The 15,628-nt window shown below is 46.8% G+C and overlaps 2 protein-coding genes across 2 annotated transcripts; both read left to right on the top strand.

Annotated features, from left to right (window-relative positions):
• Positions 1-9,495: 9,495 nt before the first annotated feature.
• Positions 9,496-10,859, top strand: LOC113777662 (probable glutathione S-transferase parC). Its single transcript, XM_027322819.1, has 2 exons — positions 9,496-9,907; positions 10,160-10,859. The coding sequence occupies exons 1-2, from the start codon at positions 9,590-9,592 to the stop codon at positions 10,502-10,504; spliced, it is 663 nt and encodes a 220-aa protein (XP_027178620.1). The 5' UTR covers positions 9,496-9,589; the 3' UTR covers positions 10,505-10,859.
• Positions 10,860-11,156: 297 nt separating this feature from the next.
• LOC113777661 (probable glutathione S-transferase parC) lies at positions 11,157-12,169 on the top strand. The gene is made up of 2 exons (XM_027322818.1): positions 11,157-11,547; positions 11,745-12,169. Exons 1-2 carry the CDS (start codon positions 11,230-11,232, stop codon positions 12,120-12,122), a joined length of 696 nt encoding a protein of 231 aa, XP_027178619.1. The 5' UTR covers positions 11,157-11,229; the 3' UTR covers positions 12,123-12,169.
• The last annotated feature ends 3,459 nt before the right edge of the window (positions 12,170-15,628 follow it).

Below are 15,628 nucleotides of genomic sequence, written 5' to 3'. Positions count from 1 at the left end.
GTACCTACTGCCGACCTGCCGCGTGTGGTCTACCGACCTGACACATGTCATGCGCGGATTTGCCCCACTACACTAGCCCCCCTTGAGTCTAGAGTCACCGAGGGGTCGCGTGAATTTAGACCAAATCTCGAGGCGTCAGGTCTGCCAGGGATGGGACCCACGATCCCACGACCGTGCACCTTGTACGGATAACCGCCACGCATGCTGTCATAACCGTCACGTCAGGGGTCACGTCCGCCCATGACGGTAGTTGTCAGCTCAAACGTTTTCCAAGGTGACGGTTTCTCAGCAATAAATTTTGAGATTTCAATTCGGGACTCTTCATCTTCCCGCCCTGGTGGCCTATAAATAGGCCCTACCAGACGTCACTTTCATGCTTCCTTTCTCATTTCTCCTCCTTCACAAATTTTACCAGCTCGCTCCCTGTCTAGAGAGTTCCAGAGTAGCGCCTTCCCTTAAGCACATATCAGCTCTTCATCCACTAGTAAGTCTTCTTTTCCCTTTTATGTCTTCTTCCTCCACGCACTCAGACATCACCAGCTCGGCACCTAGGCGTAGAGTAGTCCGACCTGCACCTATAGAAATAATCTCTTCCTCCTCTAGCTCTTCTTCTTCCAGCTCGTCAGAGTATCTACCTTCCCCCCTTCATTCTCCTGCTTTAGAGATGGACCAACCCACCCAACCTGTCCGGCCTGACGCTGGAGCTGCCGACCTAGGGATTCCCCTAGAGGTAACTCCAGCTCGGACCAGGGCGGGACCTTCCAGGGGGCCGGACATCGACTTCGGGGAAGTCGAGCTTATTCCCCCTATCCTAGACCAGGGAAGTGTCGACGAGCTGGTGGGGAGGTATGATATTCCCCTTCAGTTCGAGGCCAGGGCTGCCCGACCAGGGGAGTACGCTTGCCGACCTCCTTCTGAGTTTGTGGCTATCTACAGGGATCAGCTCATAGCTGGTCTCCGTCTTCCCATTCCCCAATTCCTTTACCAAATTCTAACCTTCTGGGGAATTCGTATAACCCAACTCGTTCCAAACGCCATCAGATCGATCCTCGGCTTTTTTATTATGTGCCGAGTCCTCGAAATTCCATACTCTCTAGACCTTTTCAGGTCATTCTTTCAGATGAAAGTGAGCGGGCCAGTTCATGGCTGGTTCTATTTTGCTCGCAGGAGCGGGGGAGAACTCCCAACCCGCGAGCTGTTCACGCACACCCCCTCTTCCATTAAGGGCTGGAAAGCTCAGTTCTTCTATGTGAAGAACACGGGTTTCCCTCCACTGACCTGGAGGGAGGAGACCCAGGTGTCCGACCCCATTCCTTCACCTCTTCCTGCGGCCGAACTGGACCTCCTGGTCAGCTCGGATGCTCGATTATCGGTGAAGGAATTTAGCAATGCCCAGCTCCGGTCGGCGGGGCTGATTCGAGCAGAGGTAAACGACCCTGCGCCTGACCTCCGACCTCTCACACCCGAGGAGCTTACAGCTTGTAATCCCTTTGATCTTCTTTTCCTTGCTTTCCTTTCTTTTCCTTTGTCGCACGAACTGACCCCTTTCTTTGCTCTCAGTGAAGAGGTTCTCCCAGCTTCTGAACATAGGAGGGACAGGCAGCTCGCGCGCGGCTACCTCGGTACCCTCCTCAGCTCCTGGTGACGTGGCTTCTCCCCCACCAGAGCCTATTCCCGCAGCTCAGTCTACCCCCTTGGAGGAACCCAAAAAGAAGAGGAGGAAGACCACTGCCAAGAAAGCCAGGACCGAGGTGACCACCTCGGTTACACCCACGCCCCAACCATCTCCTACTGGCGCTTCCACGGAGCACTATGGGGTCAACAGTGCGGAGCTGCAGGCCTCATCTGAGTCGCCCCCTTCGATGTGGCGGACGAGGAACATCATTCCTCTCAAGCCCCCAACCGAGCTGAGCACACATCCCCACCCACTCCATTTCTGCCCGAAGTGGGGGTTGTCGATGAATGACCGAGCTCAGTTTCCAGAGGCTGCTCGAGAGCTCGTCAAAGGTTCGGTGCTCCCACGCGACCATCACTTTATCCAGCTCGCATCCAACTCCGAGTTGCTGTCGCACTACTACCTGAGCGCAGCCCAGGTAGCTTCTTCACTTGGTACTTTATTAATATCCTTAATCCATAGTCTTCTCATAGTTGGACCTGCAGCTCAACGTCGCTGGTGCCGAGCTGGCTCAGCGATATGAAAACATGGGAGAGAATCTCTCCCAGGCTGATGCGGCCAAGAACAAGCTGTCCAGTCAGCTCGAAGCGACCGAGGCAGAGCTGGAGGCAACGAAAAAGCAGCTTGCCGACTCCCAGGCCGCCTGCGAGCTTGAGAAGGAAAAGTCCGCCGAGCTGACTTCCCAGCTAGAGAGTGAGCAGAAAAAATCAGTCGAGCTAGTGGAGGCGGCCAGGACGGAAGGGCGCCAGCTAGGCGTTCGAGATTTTAAGAAGTCCGAGGCCTTTATGGATGATTTGGCCATCTTGAATGGCCCCGTCCTGCAGCTGGGCTACACCAAGGCCATGGCGGATGTTCAGTCTTTGAATTTGCCGGGCTTTGACCTGAGCAAATGGCCTGATTATAATCCCCAGGCTGCTGACCAGATTGACAGACTCGTCACGGGCTACTCCAATGGGCGCGACCTGGCTGCCTTGGTCGCCAACCCTGCCCTGCCTGCGACCTCCCCTGAGCAAGAGCAAGAACAGCAAGGGGAGAACTAGAGATAGTGACTTAGATAAGTCTATTAGACTAGGGCGAGCTCGGCCAGCTCACTTTTTGTATGGCCCCCTCGATGTTTTTCCTCTTTTTGAAATGAAATAAATAGCCTCTGATGGCCTTTCTCGTCCAACACTTGTAAAAATTTTCCTTTATTCAAAGTCTTTGGGTACATAAAAATATCTCAGCTCGGGCATTGAAACCGTTCTAATACGGGCCGAGCTAACTAATGAAGTGAAGATCAGACCTGTCCAGCTGATTACCTCAGCTCGGACAAACTATCAAGAAAAAACCTCAAAACTGAGTGGTGCCAAGATAGGCCCAACTAGATAAAGTGAACCAATAAATTGAACTAATAAAACATAGAGCCGACCTGTCCAGCTGAGCACTTCAGCTCGGGCAAGCCCCTAAAGGAAAAGCTTCAGATTTGAGTTGTGCCAGGTACGTGGAACTTCGCTTCCATCCTGGCGGGCCAGCCTACAATAACCCGCTCGGTCAGCCTCTTTTACCACGTAGGGACCTTCCCAGTTCGGATCCAACTTACCGGTGCCCACAACTCGGCTAACGGAGTTTTTGCGTAACACCAGGTCTCCTGGCTTGAAAGAAATGCGCCTTACCCTAGCATTGTAGTAGCGTGCGACCTGGCCCTTGTACTTAGCCATCCATATAGCCGCCTCTTCCCTTTGGTGCTCGACCAGGTCCAAATTAAGCCGCATCTCCTCATCATTGTCTTGAGCCACAAAGTGTTGCACCCTACCTGAGGGTACCCCAACCTCTGCTGGAATCACCGCTTCGACCCCATATGTTAGGATAAATGGGGTTTCCTGGGTGGCCGTCCGAGGTGTTGTCCGGTAAGCCCATAGTATGGTGGGTAGCTCCTCCAGCCAACTAGTTCTCACGGACTCTAATCTTGTCCTCAAGCCATGCAGGATGGTTCTATTTACGTTTTCGACCTGCCCATTGGCCTGGGGGTGCCCCACTGAAGTGAAGTGCTGCTGGATGCCGAGCTCCGTACACCACTCTCGAAGAGATTGATCAGCAAACTGTCTGCCGTTGTCCGAGACGAGAGTCCTTGGTACGCCGAATCGACAAACTATGCTTTTCCAAAGGAACTTCTGAATAGACCTGCTGCTTATCGTGTTAAGGGGCTCGGCCTCTATCCACTTGGTGAAGTAATCAATGGCTATCACCAAGTGCTCACAACCCCCTGGAGCTCGGGGAAACGGCCCCAACAGATCAATTCCCCACTGGAAGAATGGCCACGGGCTGCTGAGAGGAATCAATTCCTGAGTGGGGGCGTGATGGATCGGGGCATGTAGCTGGCAAGACCTACACCTGGCTACCAGCTCGGCTGAATCTCTAAAGATGGTGGGCCAATAGTACCCCGCCAACATCCCCTTCTTGGCTAATACTCTCGGGTCGACATGGTTGCCGCAGATGCCCTCATGCAGCTCGCGTAAGACGTAATTACCTTCCTCAGGCGTCACACACCTCAACCAGGGCTGCAAGTAAGATTTCCTGTATAAAATCCCTTGTGTGAGTACATACCTCTGTGACTTGAGGAGGATCTTGCGGGCCTCTATCCTGTCTGGTGGAAGCTCTCCCTGAGCTAAATACTGAATGACAGGATCCATCCAGGAGCTCACTACCTGAATGACCGCCGTGCTGACTTGGTCATATGCTCGGCTTTTAACCATCTCCACCAGTATTTCCCGACCTATGCCTCCTGCCGAGGTGGAGGCCAGTTTGGATAAGGCGTCAGCTCTCCTATTTTGGCTCCGCGGTATCTGCTCAAGCGCAAACTGCTCGAACAAACCCTTCAATTCGTGTGCCTTCGCTACGTACCTTCTAAGCGTCCCCTCTTTGACTTCGTAGCTTCCCCACACCTGGTTCACTATCAGCTGTGAGTCACTATAGATTTTTATCGACCTGGCCCCTAACTTCCGGGCTATCTCCATCCCTGCAATCAAAGCCTCGTACTCTGATTCATTATTAGAGGCTCTGAAGTCGAATCTTAGTGCATAGGGCAGTTCTTCCCCCATAGGGCTAATAAGGAGGAGACCTGCTCCGCACCCCTCTTTGCTCGACGCACCATCCACGTACAATGTCCAGGTGGGACCTGCTCGTTCCACCGCCTCTGCGTCCTTCCTAGCCTGGATAGTATCCCCTGCCAGTTTAGCCTTGTCTGCTTTTCCAAGATGCCCGGCCTCGTCAGCATCGGCGGCCTGTCCGACCTTAGCTGCCTCCTCGGCCTCTCCGGCCTTGGCAGTTCCCTGGGTCTGCTCGGCCTCCACTGCTTTTCCGGCCTGCCTATCCTTGACGGCTTTTTTGACCTGCTGAGTCTCATCCGCTCCTCTGGACGGTCTGTCCTCGGCAGCTTCTTCGGCCTGCCGGGCCTCAGCTGCTTCTCCGGACGGTCCTCCCTCCGCTACCTGTGTGACCTGGGTGACCTCGGCAGCATCTTCGGCCTGTAAAACCTCTGCTGCTTCTTGGGCCTGGACGGCCTTGGTAGCCTCGTGAGTCGGTAAAGCCTTAGCTGCTTGCCCGGCAGGTACCTCCTTACCAACTCCCCTGTTCCTCATAGCCTGCATGTCACTGGCCTGCTTGACCTCCGCTTCAGGCGATCCAAAGGATACACCATCTGCTATGAAGTCTGCCAATGCTTGGGCTTTGATGGAGGTCCGGGGCTGGTAGCCCAAGTCATACTCCGACAGCTCCACAGCCCACTTTACCATCCGTCCCGAGGACTCGGGTTTGGAAAGGATCTGCTTCAAGGGCTGGTCCGTTATGACCACTACAGGATGAGCTTGGAAGTACGTCCTAAGCTTCCGAGCTGCATGTACCAATGCCAGAACATAGCGTTCTACCGCCGAGTACCTTGCCTCGGCCCCCTGCAGGGCGCGGCTAACGTAATACACCGGCTTCTGCGTTCTTTCTTCCTCTCGCACCAATACTGCACTAATGGCCCCCTCTCCCGCAGCTAAGTAGATGAACAGGGTCTCCCCCAACTCTGGAGAGGTCAGGGCCGGCAACCGTGCGAGGTGGGCTTTCAGCTCATCGAATGCCCTTTGGCACTCCAGGCTCCATTCGAACTGCCGATTAGCTTTCAGGACCTTGAAGAAGGGCGCTCCCCGAACTGACGATTTGGATAGGAACCTGTTCAAGGCTGCCATCCTCCCTGTCAATCGTTGTACCTCCTTTATATTTCGGGGAGGAGCCATGTCCGTGATAGCCTTGATTTTGTCTGGGTTAGCTCTGACCCCCTCTTTAGAGATCATGTAGCCCAGGAATTTGCCCGACCTGACCCCGAAAGTACACTTCTTGGGGTTTAGCCGCATTCGCGAGCTCCGAAGGACCTCGAAGATCTCCCTCAGGTCGGAGACGAACTGCTCCTGGGTTCGGCTTTTCACTAACATATCATCCACATAAACCTCTAGGTTCCGGCCGATCTGATTTCTGAACAGCTTGTTCACCAACCTCTGGTAGGTTGCGCCTGCATTCTTCAGTCCGAATGGCATGGTAACGTAACAGTAGGTCCCGTCCTCAGTGATGAACGAGGTCTTCTCCTGATCCCCCTCATCCAAAGCTATCTGATGGTACCCCTTGAAGGCGTCCAAAAAACAGAAGATCTCGTAGCCCGTTGTCGAGTCCACGAGCTGATCAATCCGTGGGAGTGGGTAACAGTCTTTCGGGCAAGCCTTATTCAGGTCAGTGAAATCCACACACATTCTCCAGGCTTTCTCCTCCTTCTTGACCAGCACCGGGTTGGCTAGCCTGGTAGGATAATAGACTTCCTTAACGATCTTAGCCTCCAGTAACTTACCCACCTCGCTCTTAACGACCTCCTTTCGCTCAGGAGCGAAATTCCTCTTCTTCTGCTTCACTGGTCGGACGTTGGGATCTACATGTAGTCTGTGGACTGCCAACTCGGTGGGTATTCCGGGCATATCATCAGCGCTCCAAGCAAAAATCTCAGCATACTCTTCCAAGAGAGATTCCAAAGAACTTCGGATCTGCTCACCCAGGCCGGCGCCGACCTTCACCGTGTGCTCGGGTCGGTCGGGCTGGACGGGTAGCTCGACCAATCCCTCATCTGTCTCCAATCTTTCCCCCCTCTCCAGGGGTTCCCAGGATTCCAGACAAATCGTCTGAGCTACCAATTTTTCTTTGCCCTTAAGGGTGGCAATGTAACACGCCCTTGCCACCTCTGGATCTCCCAGCACCTCAGCCACCCCATCAGAAGTAGGGAATTTCATACTGAGGTGCAAGGTGGAGCAAACAGCTCGGAGGGCATTCAACGTGGGACGTCCCAGGATCATGTTGTAGGAGGACGGCTCCTTAACCACCGCAAAGTTTACCGGAATCGTTCGGCACTTCGGGGACACCCCCACCGTGACCTGGAGAGTGATCATCCCTTCCGGTCTCACCGGAGGACCAGCAAAGCCGATCAACGGAGTTCGGACCGGTACGAGCTGTCTATCCTCCAGCTGCAGCTCCTTGAAGGTCTTATAATACAGCACGTCTATGGCGCTTCCGTTGTCTATATACACCTTCCTCACCTTGAAGTTACAGGTGATGACTTCTATCACAATGGCTTCATGGTTATTAGAGGCCAAAGGGACTGCGTCTTCAGGTCCATAGATTATTTCCTCATACATCTTCAAACGCTTGGCCGAGCTCTCCCCCGTGGGAGGGGGACGGTTATGCCGCCGAGCTGCATGACTATCTCCACCCGCAGGTCCTCCGGCGATGGTGTTAATCACCCCCGCCAGGTTCTGTATTTCCTGCTCGGGAGTTCGGCCGCGGGGCCCCTGAGGCCGGTCCCGCGGGTAGCTCGGGCGTTCCGACCTGGGCCTTCCCCGTTGCGGGTCAGCTCGTTCCTCTCGTACAAACTGCCCCAGATGACCTCGTTTGATGAGCTTTTCAATGTCTTTCTTGAGGTGACGACAGTCCTCCGTATCGTGTCCCACATCCCGATGATAAGCGCAATACAGACCTTGATCCCGTCTGCTTTTGTCCCCAACCAAAGGTCGAGGAGGTCGGGATAGCCCCTCCTGCTCCATTACTGCGAGCACTCGAGCTCTGGGTGCCGTGAGGCCAGTCCAGGACTTGTCCCCTCCCATCGGGCGACTCCTGGGGAGGCGGTCATAAGCACCCCTCCTTCCCTGGTCAGGCCGTGCCCTCACTAGGTCGGCGCCCTTCCTGCGCTTGTCATCCCTCAATTTTTCTTGTGCACTCTTAAGGCGATTGGCTTCCTCCGCGTTGGCCTTCTCATGGGCTCGATCTAACATCTCCCGAACTGTCTTGGGAGGTCTCTCCACCAGCTCGGTGTACAGCTTTTGCTTGCGCAGCCCGTTGATGAAGGCGGCCATGACCACCTTGTCGTCGCGATCTCGAACCTGAAGGGACTCATTATTGAAGCGCACCATGTACTCGCGCAAGGACTCCTCGGCCTTCTGTTGGATAGTCATGAGGTGCGCGGTGCTTTTAGAATAAGCTCGTGAAGAAACGAACTGTGCCGAGAACTGCCGTGCGAGCTGAGTGAAAGAACTGATCGATCTAGGGGGAAGCCCCTGGAACCACTGCCGAGCCCTTCCTTCTAGGAACATTGGGAAGGTCTTGCACCTGACCGCATCCGCGGCCGTTTGTAAACGCATCTGTGTCATGAACACAAACAGGTGGTCTTCCGGATCCGTAGTTGCGTCGTAAGGCTTCATGTTCGGAATTTTGAATTTCGCGGGCAGTTGAAACTCCTCGATATCGAGCACAAAGGGGGAAGCAATGTACCTGTCCGCTTCTGGGTCCAGAAGTAGGTCCAATTCGTCCCGCACCTGCTGTCTCTCTCTCCGGGGGGAGAGGTCTTCCCTGGGGAGCCTCCGGACGGGCTCCGGGTGTTCAGTCCGGGAGTTCTTGTGAGAAGGCTCCATGACCTCGACTTGCTCACGCGTGACTTCCCGGTGTGCTCGCTTGGCCCCAGTTTTGGTGGGACTCCCAGTTCGGGATTCTGACGGATCTGCTCCCTGAATCTTGGGCTCCTTGTCCTGATGACCTCCCGACTGCTCTTTGAGATAGTTCATGATTGCCTCGAAGGTGGGCAGGTTTTCGGCCACTGTCTGAACCAGTTGTTCAGGCGGGATTCGTGAGGGCCCTGCCCCTCCTTCTCCGGGTGTTGGACCCCGAGAGGGGTTTTGGGAGCCACCACGCTCGGTCCCCTTGGACCCGCCAGCGTTCCTCTGCGACCTAGTCTTCGGCATGACTCGCAATGAAGTGTAACATGTTTCCCACAGACGGCGCCAATTGATGCGACTGCCAAAAACCGTGTCCGAGCTGATGGGGCCGACCTGATTGGAACAATCGAGCTGGGATCGTGCTAGGTGACCTGAGAAGAAAGAACGGAGGTGGGACTGATGTCCCTGGGATAACTCCGACGGTCAAGTTAGTTTGGCCGTAGAAGGATATAGTAATAGTAGAGAATACTTGTGAGCGTACCTTGCGTAGTCTTGATAGCGGAGTATATATAGGACCGTTCGAGTTGTAGTTTCCTTATGGGAGTCAAAGTTCCCTTAGGGTTCGGAGTCTTCCTAGGGTTTCCCGCGGCGGCCCCTAAATGTTCGGAGACGGCGGCCCATTAAGCCCATCATAGGAGACCTTCGACATGCCGAGCTGGCTTTCTTAGGCCGAGCTGGCCCATGCCAGCCTCGAGGTACCTACTGCCGACCTGCCGCGTGTGGTCTACCGACCTGACACATGTCATGCGCGGATTTGCCCCACTACACTAACAAATTGCTACTATTGCCCATAATTCTTCTTTCTTTTCATCGCCTCTAGCGAAAAAATCCTTTCTTTTTGTTTTGTTTTGCTCGAATATCATTTGAAAATATGGCCGGTGACAAGGTCGTTGTGTTGGGTACATATGTGAGCATGTTTAGCATGAGAGTCCAAGTTGCTCTGGCCGAAAAAGGCATCGAGTATGAAAACAAAGAAGAAGACTTGGCTAACAAGAGCCCACTTCTTCTTGAGATGAACCCTGTTCACAAGAAAATCCCAGTTCTGATTCATAATGGAAAGCCTGTTTGCGACTCCCTTATCATTGTTCAGTACATAGATGAAGTGTGGCATGACAAGAATCCCTTGCTGCGATCTGATCCTTACCAGAGAGCTCAAGCAAGGTTCTGGGCTGACTTCGTTGACAAAAAGGTAACATTTTTTTCTTATGGAAACTCTAATTTTGTCAACTGCTGTTCAATCAGTTATTCGGGCAAGTATTTCTACTGTCTTTACCCAGATCGTCTAGTCGTGGAACTAAGCATTTCTTAACCTATTTTCACTAGATTATTTTAGGCAAACAACATAAGCAAGCAGGACAAGTTAGATATGGGATAAAAATATTATGTTAAGGAGCGATTTTTCTGTTCAATTTTTTTCTGAGAAAATTAAGGTGAAATGCAGGTTTATGATTGTGGAAGGAGGATCTGGGCCACAATGGGAGAAGAAAAGGAGGCAGCCAAGAAGGAATTCATAGGGATTATGAAAACATTGGAAGGAGAACTTGGAAATAAGCCTTACTTTGGAGGGGAAGACTTTGGATATGTGGATGTGGCTTTGATTCCTTTCTACTGTTGGTTCCATGCCTATGAGAACTTTGGGAATTTCAAGACAGAAACGGAGTGTCCAAAGCTGGTGGAATGGGCCAAAAGATGCATGCAGAGGGAGAGCGTTTCCAAGTCCCTTGCTGATCCTCACAAGATTTACGAATTTGTTGTGTCCTTGAAGAAGAAGCTTGGGATCGAATAAAGTCTCTTTCAACTTTTTGGCTAAATGGAGGATCGAATAAAGTCTACGCATGAATATGTATTTGGGATTGCTTTGCTTTTTTTGGGCTTCGTAGATCTGTCTTAGAATCCTTTAGTTTTGTTTGCTTGGCTTGGGAGAATAAAAGAGATTTAGCGTCGTCTTCCTGATATCCTGGACTGGTAGTAAATGATGTTTACTACCACTACTACTAGGATTTCATGGATAGGCTGTTTATATGTATAATTTCTTCCACAAATTTATAGGACAATTGTCTCTGTCTTTAGTTAAGCAGAGTGTTCGTACAATGTCCAAATTATGTTATTGTGATACTACTTTCTTTTCCAGGATTGTCCCATATATTGCATATCATCTCCTTAGATAATTTTTTTTTTCAACTCTCTCCCTTCCTTTTATTCCTTAGTTATTGACTTGTGAAATATGTGCACTTCATTTACAAAAAAAATGTTCTGTAAATCTCTAGACCAACTCATAAAAATAGCTCACTGACTTGGGGCGTGGAGCTCGAAGGTTCCAGGAATGATCCGGTACCATTTCATGGTACTAGTTCAACTTAAATAATAAAATCCATGACGACTAAATGTACTACTATTAAAAAAAACAGGAATCTGTACACACTTCTTTTGTGGTCAACCATCAATTTTCTTAAAAAAAACTAGCAAACCAGAGAAAACTCCTCCTCCTGCTTCATACCATCCTCTGAGAAAATGGCTGGTGAAGAGGTGATTTTGTTGAGTGTCTATCCGAGCATGTTCAGTATGAGGGTCAGAATAGCACTAGCTGAGAAGGGTGTCAAGTATGAACTCAAGGAAGAGGACTTGACGAACAAGAGCCTGCTTCTTCTTGAGATGAATCCTGTTCACAAGAAAGTTCCAGTTTTGATTCATAATGGAAAGCCAATACTTGAGTCCCTTATAATTGTCCAGTACATAGATGAGGTATGGCATGACAAGAATCCATTGGAACCATCTGATCCTTATGAGAGGGCTCAAGCAAGGTTCTGGGCTGACTTTATTGACAAGAAGGTACCCTGCAAGATTTCTGTGTGAATTTTATATTTTTCATTTTTTTTCCGGAGAAAGTCTTCTTTTTGGAGTTAGATTCTGCATGAATTAAAAGAAAAATTTTTTGACTAACTAATGTTAGGTGTGAAATGGAATATAACTAAAAGTTGCATTATGCAAGAAGAAACAAAATTGACTAACTAATGGAGAAAATGCAGGTTTTTGATCCAGCAAGAGGGATCTGGGCAACAAAGGGTGAAGAGCAGGAGGCAGCCAAGAAGGAATTCATAGAGATTCTGAAAATATTGGAAGGAGAACTTGGGGAAAAACCTTATTTTGGAGGTGAAACTTTTGGGCTCGTGGATGTGGCTCTTATTCCTCTATACAGTTGGTTTTATGCCTTTGAGACCTGTGGAAACTTCAAGATTGAGAGCCAATGTCCAAAGCTTGTGGCTTGGGCCAAATTTTGTATGCAGAGGGAGAGTGTGTCCCAGTCCCTTTCTGATCCTCACAGTGTTTATGATACTGTCCTTTTTCTGAAGAAGATGTTTGGGATCGAATCGATTACCACACAATGTTCCATTTTCTTACTGTAGATTATTCACGAAAATAATTTGGGAGACCAAAGATGTGATGGTTTTGTAGTCGAGATGCACTTGTACTGAACTTTCAATTGGGCTTTCTTGTGGCCTTTCATTTCCTTTATATTTATAAGAAGCACTTTGTTCTTCTACTGTTGGTGGGATTTCGAGTGCACTTTGTGCTTTAAGCTGTTGTACGTTGGGCTGCAGATTTGTACGTTGAATGGTGGGACCGTTCCTGCTAAATTGGACCCAAGCACTTGATGTCCGACTCTTGGTAGACTCAATGCGCCTGGTTCATGGTATTGTACTTTGCAGTGGTGGTTTGTACATTGATTGGTCCCACTGCTGCTTCAGCTTTTGCTCTGATTTGAACATTGCACTGGTGGCTGTGCGGCTGGGTTTTATACCTTCTGTTGTACTTCACTGCTGTGTGGGTGGAGAACGAAAAAAGGATTTTTCTCTTCAAATTAAATAATTAACTTCGCTTATAAATGATTATTATGAATGTTTACAATTTCATTACGTAAGTGATAATATATAGATTTATATATATAGTTTGTGAGAAACATAAGATATGCTTTATTCTTAAATTTTGAACAACCACTTTGATAATTTGTTATAGCGTTCAAAGTAAAACATGCAAAAAATTTTGTGTTCTACTCCACAATTGTGTGGATGTGGAAAAAATTCCAGCAATTGAAAATCTCCAAAAAAATTGAAGAATTTAATCAAAATATATACGTTTGTGAGGAACGTAAGATATGCTTTATTCTTAAATTTTGAGGAACCCGTTTGATCATGTGTTATAACGTTTAAAGTAACTTTCCTTGGATGATAATCAATGTTTACAATCTAAAACATGGAAAAAATTCAGAAAATACTTAATTTCTAAAATGTCCAAAAGAAATCAAGAATTTAATCAAAATATTTAATTCAAATGCAAAAATAAACCACGGATTCAACTTCGTCCCACAAATTAAATAAATTAAATAAAATGTTTAAATAAAATGTTTAGATAAAGTATTCAAATGTGTTTAATATTAGGAAATGTCTTATATTATCAAATTAAACACATTTTATATTATCAAACATTTTATTTATATTATCAAATATTTAAGTAAAATGTATTGGTTTCTAATATAAAAAACCATCAATTGCGTTATGTAATTTCCTATATAAGGATAATCATGTATATTTATTCAAGCAAAATTCACATCTCAACAAATATTCACTAATTGCATTCATGTGATTTCTAATATAAGGATAATGATGTACATATTTATTTTAAAAAATTGATAAATTGATAAAGCTAATAATCATAAAAAAATCCCAGAATTATGGTGGATATAATAATTGGAGTTCATAGATTTATAGAAGCAGTAGATAAATATTTATGTAACTGAAAATATATAGATATAGATATATTTCGAAATTACTGAATTCAAATATCAAAAAAAGGTTCATCAATTGCTATTATGTATTTTGTAGTTATTATTCTAAATTACTGAATTAAAATATGAAAAAAAGGTTCATCAATTGCTATTATGTATTTTGTAGTTATTATTCTAAATATAAGGATGTATATATTCCTATATATTTATATTTCATATATAATCATGTACATTTATTAAGTGATAAGTGATATATATATCCTTTTATTATATGGATATGTGATAAACATGAGATATAATTTATTCTTCAATTTTGACCAGAGAGTTCAATCATGTGTCATAGGGGTTAAATCAGTTGTCTCCCACTATCATCTATTTTTTACTGTTTTGACCATTCTGATCCTTATTTTGTGGAGCAGCTTCTTCCTAAGGTTGGCTATATGTGTCATTTCCAATTTCTTTGTCTCGGTTTTGCATATTTCTTGTTTTTTACTGATCAACGATCAATACAAAACTACCAGAGATTTCATGCAAACAGTTTCCTACATTCACAGAACCAGTTTACATGCAAATTACAGTGCATCTTACATCTTACAACTTGCTTCATAAAGCTTGCTTCAGATCAGGTATTCTCTTATCCTAACCCAAACTTAGTTCACATGAGCTATTCAGCTGTTCCATGCTACTGGAAATTTGTTTTATCTCTATCTGTACTCAGGTGGTGGAAATTTCATATAATACGCAGTAGCAGAGGTACTTTGATCAGCTTCGTCTGCTATCTTCATGGAGGTTTTCTACTCTCTTTGCTTCGTTCAGCAGCTTTTGTAATCTTTTTTAATATATTTAGTCCATAGCTCATTCTATCTGTACTGATAGCCTTCATGCTTTTTAGCTGAATAGTTTGTTCCTTGCGCATGACCACTTATATACCTAGCTACTGATATATGTACAAATAATATATATCTGTGCATACGCCTAGATTTTCCTCTGTCTATATTTGTTGCTTCGTTCGTGTATACGTATAAAAAACATGAGCTGCTCCAAGCTATCCATAAGATATGATCCTGATAAACTTCGTGAGAAAAGGGATAAGCGAAATCGTAAAAAAAGAGAAAAATTTGCTGCTCTATCTGTCGAAGAGAAACAGGCTCAGCGCAAAAAAAACAGAGAAGCTTATCAGAGAAAAAAATTGGACAAAATGCTTTCCAAGTCCTTGCCACAACAATTTCAAGAGGCTTGCCAATCACCAGTTTCTGCATCTGTTATACGTAGCCTTTCTCCTCAACAATGTTCTCATGGTACATAGTGATTCAAAAACTCTTATTATATTCTCATAATCTGTATGTGCATAGTATATTCATCATAACCTGTTTATTTCCCTTATTTTGTTGATGATTAGCTTTGAATGATCAAGTTATCGAAGCTACTGGTTGTCAAACTTCCAAACACAATGAGAATATTGATGCAATTATTCGTTGTAATCAAGGTTAGTCATAGAATTTATTGTTCTTTACCAACTTTTCTTACAATTCCAGCCGCTGCCTTTATGTATATTGAATTGCGTATTTTTCTGCCTGACCTTCAGCTGATTCACACAGTGGAGTCTCATACTCTCATTTTACAGAACACTTTACAGGTACCATTTCTATCTATTTTAAATGAATGAATTCAGCTAAACTTAGTTGTATATGTATCTCTGTTTCCTGCTACATTGTAGTCAATTAGACTGTCCATTGTTTCTTATCCTATTTGAATTCCATTTTCTTCTTTATAATATTCATGCCACCAGTCTCAACTCTATCTATTGTAATAGGTGCTTCAAAACCTGGTATTCGGATTTCTCCATCTCCAAATAACAGTGATGAACTACCTTCTGCTGAGTTGGGTAGAAAATTAAAGCAACAGATTTCTTCCTTCTCAAGTTATGAGAAAGGTACATGGTGTACTTTGTTTTTCATATATCCCTCCTACTCGAATCATAAACAGTATTCTATTGATACAATGCTCTACCTCCAATTTTTACATGCAGGATCTGCTTCTAACTCAGCTACACAACATACATGTGTAGCTACTGACATGATACACAATGCAGGTCATTCAAGCTTCAAAATTGATCATTCATTGTTG

The sequence above is a fragment of the Coffea eugenioides genome, chromosome 7, assembly GCF_003713205.1.
Source record: "Coffea eugenioides isolate CCC68of chromosome 7, Ceug_1.0, whole genome shotgun sequence".
Taxonomy (NCBI): domain Eukaryota; kingdom Viridiplantae; phylum Streptophyta; class Magnoliopsida; order Gentianales; family Rubiaceae; genus Coffea; species Coffea eugenioides.
Note: the sequence above shows the minus strand (reverse complement) of the source record. Positions and strands in the feature narration are given on the sequence as shown.

Coding starts and splice junctions, on each gene's coding strand:
- LOC113777661 (XM_027322818.1), top strand. CDS start 11,230: ATGGCTGGTGAAGAGGTGATTTTGTTGAGTGTCTATCCGAGCATGTTC. Junction 11,548..11,744: donor CTGACTTTATTGACAAGAAG/GTACCCTGCAAG, acceptor GAGAAAATGCAG/GTTTTTGATCCAGCAAGAGG.
- LOC113777662 (XM_027322819.1), top strand. CDS start 9,590: ATGGCCGGTGACAAGGTCGTTGTGTTGGGTACATATGTGAGCATGTTT. Junction 9,908..10,159: donor CTGACTTCGTTGACAAAAAG/GTAACATTTTTT, acceptor GGTGAAATGCAG/GTTTATGATTGTGGAAGGAG.